The sequence below is a fragment of the Sinocyclocheilus rhinocerous genome, unplaced genomic scaffold, assembly GCF_001515625.1.
Source record: "Sinocyclocheilus rhinocerous isolate Xijiao unplaced genomic scaffold, SAMN03320098_v1.1 scaffold392, whole genome shotgun sequence".
NCBI classification, from domain to species: domain Eukaryota; kingdom Metazoa; phylum Chordata; class Actinopteri; order Cypriniformes; family Cyprinidae; genus Sinocyclocheilus; species Sinocyclocheilus rhinocerous.
This window is the reverse complement of record NW_015638990.1, coordinates 139,555-146,037: the sequence shown is the minus strand read 5'-3', so window position 1 is coordinate 146,037 and position 6,483 is coordinate 139,555. Positions and strand designations below refer to the sequence as shown.

The 6,483-nt window shown below is 37.7% G+C and overlaps 1 protein-coding gene across 1 annotated transcript in view; it reads right to left on the bottom strand.

The window, feature by feature from the left end:
* The window catches only part of LOC107750870 (protein phosphatase 1 regulatory subunit 37-like), a 37,428-nt gene that overhangs the window by 23,521 nt on the left and 7,424 nt on the right, over positions 1 to 6,483 (bottom strand). The window contains exons 3-5 of the mRNA XM_016566436.1: positions 3,943 to 4,098; positions 3,708 to 3,820; positions 125 to 266 (exon numbers count right to left, since the gene is read on the bottom strand). Coding sequence (XP_016421922.1) covers positions 125 to 266; positions 3,708 to 3,820; positions 3,943 to 4,098 — 411 coding nt within the window. The remainder of the gene's footprint in view (positions 1 to 124; positions 267 to 3,707; positions 3,821 to 3,942; positions 4,099 to 6,483) is intronic.

The window sequence follows — 6,483 nt, the reverse complement described above, 5'->3', positions numbered from 1 at the left end:
AGCACGGTGAGTAGAAAACACAGGCTCAGTTATAAGGTAAAACAGAAATGCATCCCCGTAAAAAAGGAAATTTAGAAGGAGAGAATGTGCCAAAGAAGCAGAAAAGCAATATTACGAACCCTACCCTCACATGTTATTCCTGTGGAAGCTAGGCCAAGTTGCAATAAAGAGCGATTGATCATGAGGGACTCCTTTAACGTGTGAATACCTCTGTTCTCAAGGTTGTTTTTGCCAGGGTTCAACGTTTCGAGCGTTTTTAAGCGGGGCTGGGAAAAAAAGAAGAAAAACAGGATGTTTAAGAAAACGTGCACTGATGAGCTTGTTTTTAAATCACTTTTTGTAATTCAAAAGTGTCCTTTTTCTGTGCATTTGAATCCAATTATGGATAGTGAATTTGTGTCACTTTGAGAGCTTTAAGTGTCACACGGCGCGCCGTGGCAATAGATTGGCTCTCAAGAGCATATTAGCCGCGTCATTTATGAAGCACGATTAGCAGCCATATAAAGCAGGAGATAGCGGAGCACATGAGGGAAAAGCCATGTTGCATAACAGAACGTACACCATGCCAACTCGCTACACTCATTATCCTCACTTAGTCTCCTGCTTTAAATGAAAAAACCACAGACAGCTAAAAAAAACAAGCTCAGAGATCAACTCACAGTTCATTTGCGTCACTGTTACAACACTCAAGCATGTAAACACCCACATATAGGGAAAGCGGGGCACAGTGTTGTTGACTTTCTCAGTTTGTGTAAATCCATGGGGTTCAGAATAAATTTTTTTTATCTACAATAATTTCACACTTGTCTAGTATAAATATGTCGCTTTGTTTCATAATTACAGTGTATACGTTTTTCTTTATTTACCCTCAAATAATGGAAGTGAAATGTGACAACATGCCCCGTAGGTGGGGTACATTGTAACATCTGAGGGGCACATTGTAACATGACTGTATGACAGCTTAAAACGTTATCTGATCTCATGAAAAACATATACAAGACAAATGAAAATATTTAGTCAATAAAATAAAATAATGGCCTTTTTTTTTAAATAAAATAATGGCCTTTTTTGAGAATTCAAAATAATCTGATTTTGGAGTTTGACAATGAACACATTGCAACCAGGCTTGGGACGGCCCACAAAAACGAGCCAAAGTCTTGAAATAATAATTTCTGAACATTAAACATTGACTGTAAGTCCTTGTTCACTTGTTTCTCGTCGTTTCTCATTAAAATTCATTAAAGTAAATAGTGTACATTACACTTGTAACGCAGTGTTACAACGTGCCCCATCGGCGCAACTGGAATTTAAAACTGGTTAGTGTCTTCTGCTAGTTATTGAAGCATTAAAAATTATCTAAACTGATAAATAACAGATTGGAGATTAAAATAATAGCAGAGTTGTCTCATTTTAAATGAATAATAAAAACTGAGGTGAAAAATTTACTTTAATTTTATTTGTCATTGAAATGTCCTTTCAAATGTAAAACACTTCAGAATTCAACATCATTTTTATTTGTCATATATTGGTTTTAATTAAGCAGGTATATTTTTACCTGTAAATATACTAATATGCTAATATAAACTTATTTTTATTTCACACAAAAAATACAATTCTACCATTTACCCACCTTCCTGTTCAAATCTATATCATTTTATTTTATTTCATCATTGGAAAGAAGATATTCTTGAGAAATGTCTTGGTGTTTTTTCCTATACAGTGAAAGTCTGTTTGGTTACCAACATTCTTCAAAATATCTTTTTGTGTGTTTTGCAGAAGAGAGTCATACAGGGTTGGACTGACATGAGGGTGAGTAAATGATAACACTCTCTCTTTAAATAAATATATAAAATGTACTTTTATTAAAATCAAAGGAACAAAAGCAATTATAATAATTATTATTATTGCTGCTGCTGCTATTATTATTATTAATAATAATAAAAAATAAAAAAAATTTCTAAGTGAGGCTGAAATAAATAAATAAATAAATAAAGTCTGATAATTTGACTACAAACATTGCAAAGTATTGTTAATATAATAAACGTAGCAATTTAACTGAAGTAGTGTCATTCCAACAGCCTATGGTTGACAACTTTAGTCATCCTACAGTATTTAGTCATCCTACATCCGCTGAAAAATGTGGATAACATTGTGATTTAATTATGTTCTGCTGACATCAGAGAGTTGTGTGTCTGCTCAAATAACCCATTTATTCACTCTCTCTCTTCTTCTGCCTTTAAAGAAACCCCAGGAAAAAAAATAAAGAAAGGTTAATAACAACCCTTCCTGTGTCATATTCGACACGACCAGCCATTGGACTAATTATATTCATTATGGCCGCATGGATGTCTACTTATCCTTCTTAATGACAGACCACATGAAAAAGCCCTCTAAACACATATCTATTATTTAATCAAACTGTTCCCATTTGGTACAGGCAAAATGGAATGAGCAGGCTTTATTTTTGGCCTGAATGAATTCTCTGTGAACACGCCAAAGGCCGAGAGAAGAGAAAGCAGGCCTTTAATTTGTAGCTTTTGATTTGAATCGCCATTCAGATGACAGAAAGGTACAGTTTATTCTGACAATCAGAGCTGCTGAAGAGGAATAGATATTATTAAGGATTAGAGATGAGCTTTCCAGTGAGGATGAGACAAGCCATTTCCTTTTGTTCTCTTCTCTTTTCTCTTTGTGTGTCAAACTCTGCCATAGACCACAAAAAAAAAGAGATATCCAGTAGCTGTCGTGTTGACGGTTTGGGTACTTCCTCTCCAAAGCCAAGCAGGGGCCACATGCAGTGTCACTGTTCGTCTTTAATCAAAGCCACACTCAGATAAAATAGGAATGAATAAATAACTGAAAACGTAACATACCGAGTGAAAATCATTGTATTTACTACTACGGGCAGCCTGCAGTTTATTCTACAGGAACAGACCCACTCAAAAATGAAACTTCCCAGGAACAAAAAAAGGTGAACTTTCAAGTGAACATCCCACTCTTTTCCATGTAATGCTAGTAAATCAGGAACGGGGCTGTCAAGTTTTCTAAAGCCATGCGATAGCTTATTGTAAGAAATTGAGAGAAATTGAATTGTTGTTCAGTGAAAATCCTGACATCCATTCATGAATGAATCGTTCTTTCAAATCAGATCTTTTCAAGGAATCGGTTGATCCCATTCACAAATCCAGTGGGCGTCAATCAAACTGATTAGTTTGCTGGCTTTGTGATCCACTCACAATAGTAAACGAGTTTATCAGTGAATAAAAACAAATTTCCGTCTGTAAGTCACAAATAGCTAGTCATATAAATAAATTTTATGATGCTGATATGGTGCTTTTGCTTCTTTTTTTTAAAGCTTGAAATCTCCAGTCTCCATTCACTGTAATTGCATAGATTTTGAATTTCTTCCAAATTTATCCTTTTCTGTTCCACAGAAGACAGAAAAGTCATACAGGTTTGGAACAACATGAGAGCGTGTAAATGATGACAGAACTTTCATATTTGGGGGAGCCTTTTCCTTAAAATAAAACACGGTGTGAAAAGCAGTTGTGAAAATGTTTCAGCAAATTACTGATGCACAATCTTCCAGATGTGTTACTTTTTTAACTTCCTCTGCTTTTTTAATCACGCTTCCTAAGTCTAGAAGTGCTGTTATAATGATTAAAACTGCACATATCTCTTTTATCTCGCCCGAGAGAAAATCTCACCAGAACATTCTGTAGATGGCTTATGCCAAGATGAGTGATGTGATTGTTACTCAGTATCAGCATTCTCAAACCCGTCTTCTGAAAGCTCAAAGCATCACAAATCTCCCCCAAACCTGTGGAACAAAGAGAGATGACTACACAAGAGCTGAAACAAATTGTGCATTTTAACCACAAAAACCTTTTCAACCGTGCTATTGGAAGCACCCCAATACGTCCTCAAACAAAACGGGCATACCTGAGTCAGACAGGTTATTGTTGCTCAGGTCCAAGGTTTTAAGAGGGCTGTTGTATTTGAGGAGGTCGCCAAGTTGCATGGAGTCCTGGTAGCCGTTGAGGTTGTTTTCAGAGAGGTAAAGCTCCTGCAAAGCGACGTTCCTTTTCAGAGCACCGAATAGGGTAACCTTTTCAACCGTGCTATTGGAAGCACCCCAATACGTCCTCAAACAAAACGGGCATACCTGAGTCAGACAGGTTATTGTTGCTCAGGTCCAAGGTTTTAAGAGGGCTGTTGTATTTGAGGAGGTCGCCAAGTTGCATGGAGTCCTGGTAGCCGTTGAGGTTGTTTTCAGAGAAAGCGACGTTCCTTTTCAGAGCACCGAATAGGGCAAGAATTGAGAAAAATCTTCAATAAGCATGGCGGTTTGTCCTTGTCCGAGATATGTGTGCCAAAGAACTCTGGCACAGTGCAACAACAAAAGATGTCATGTAATACAATCTGCAAAAAAAAAAAAGAAGAACGGATTTCTGTGAATGCCCACAGCAGTTCTTCCAAATGACAACAAAGGCTCATTGAAAGCTTTAAGCTTGTGTAGGACTAACTCCATTATCATTTTTATTTACATCGCTGTGATTATCATTTTAATCGTCAACATCATTACATGTCCCTTTTAGGGCCAGAGAAGCTTTCATGGGTTTTTTGTCTGTGGCCTCACAGAGCTGTCTGTCCAAATCAATGCGGCAGATTTGATCAGACCCTTTCGGTTGCATGCGGAATGCCAACATTGTCATCATACACAGTAGGAACCAAATAGGGGGATCGTAGAATTGATCGGAGGGACTCCACTGTGCGAGTCAGCGAGTCCCGCAATCAGAGCCCCACCGATCAATAGCAATGATCAGAAGCTGGGTGTCCCGCTGGGAAGAATGAGGGGGGTGGCCGAGTGGCCCCAAAATATCAAATGGATCCACATGCTGCTTAAAGAGACAGAGCCATGAAGACATAGGATGTGCCACTCCACTCCTCAGTCTCATTTAAGGTCATTTTACTTGGGTTCTGTTAATGGCCTATGTCTACAACATTTAATTCGCTCGCTTTCTTTTACCCATTCATTTCTGGGGCTCCCATTTCCATTCAGATATTAGCATGATGATTCAGCAGTGGCAATAAACTCTTTCTATGCATAGAATACCCTGGTGAACAAAAAGAGCAGTATGATAAGCTTAGTGCATAGAACACTGTATCCTGCAATGCAATGCACTTGACCAGTGTGATGAATGAATTGAAAGTTATATGAGCCACATTTTTAAATTTCAATTTGAGACATTTTACACAAAATTAGATTAAAATGCAAAACAAATTGATTATGAAATGATCTCGACTTACCTAAAAATAAAATCAAATGCATTAAATTAAAAACAATAAAATGGAATAAAACTATTAATGGAATATACAAGAAGTATACACGTTTTAATGCGTTATAATATTGTACTATTTTTAACTTCACATTGTCATATGAACAACTACTGCCATTATTTTGTGGGATCACTAAGCCAGATACAGGATTCCATAGGTTTTACATGTTTTAATAATACATGTCCTAATGACAATGTTTTGCACAGGTTTGAAGGGCCGGCACATCTCTATAAAAGCTGTGGCTGTAGTCCTGTGTCCTTTTTAGGAGGCTAGCTCTACAGTGCCATGGGAAAGACTCCATCTCACAGTGAGCTGGCCGAAGTGTCCTGAATGGATCGGTGCAGCAATGTGTAAAGTGACAGGAAGAAGATTACGACATCTAATCCAAGCCCAGTCTAGCTGTTAGGGTCACTGGGCCAAAATCTGCCACTCCTCCCCTTGTCCTGCTTCATCTGTTCCTGCTGGCCAGGGCCGCTCATGGAGAACGCTCATTTCAAACACATGCTATCTGTACTTATACTGACATATTGCAGTATTCACACGAGAGCAAGCGAAGCAACTCGTAGACTGATATTAGCACTTTCTGCATTGTTAAAAAAAATCTTTGTGAACATTAGGTGTGATTTTTGAAGATAACACACCCTTTGGGACGGTATGTTGTGCTGTCATGATATCATTAAAGGATTCAAAACTCCGCCTGGAGTAAATGTACTTATGCAGCGGGAAATTTTGCACAGCACTTGCTAGACCAACACCAAGCCAAATGTCACAATAAAAAAAAAAAATGTTGCCATCCTTATGATGAGACTATATTAGCACAGATGCACTTTGCTGTGTTTTTCATTAGCCCACATTAATGCAGAGCAAATTTACTCACCATCAGACCATTTAAGCTGTAGATATGTTTGTTTCTTCATCAGAACAGATCTGGAGAAATTTAGCATTACATCACCAGGCCTGCATTCAGCCCCGACAAAACGGTGCAAAACGTTTTTTAAACGGAAACGGTGATGCATTGAACACTCTGTTCTGATAACGCAAAAGTTGCAACTATGGCAGCTGAGAAGGCCATTCTTTGTGTTCTTTTTGAAGAATTTTCGGAGCCTGATGAAATCGGTATAAATACGTGTTTAATACTGCAAA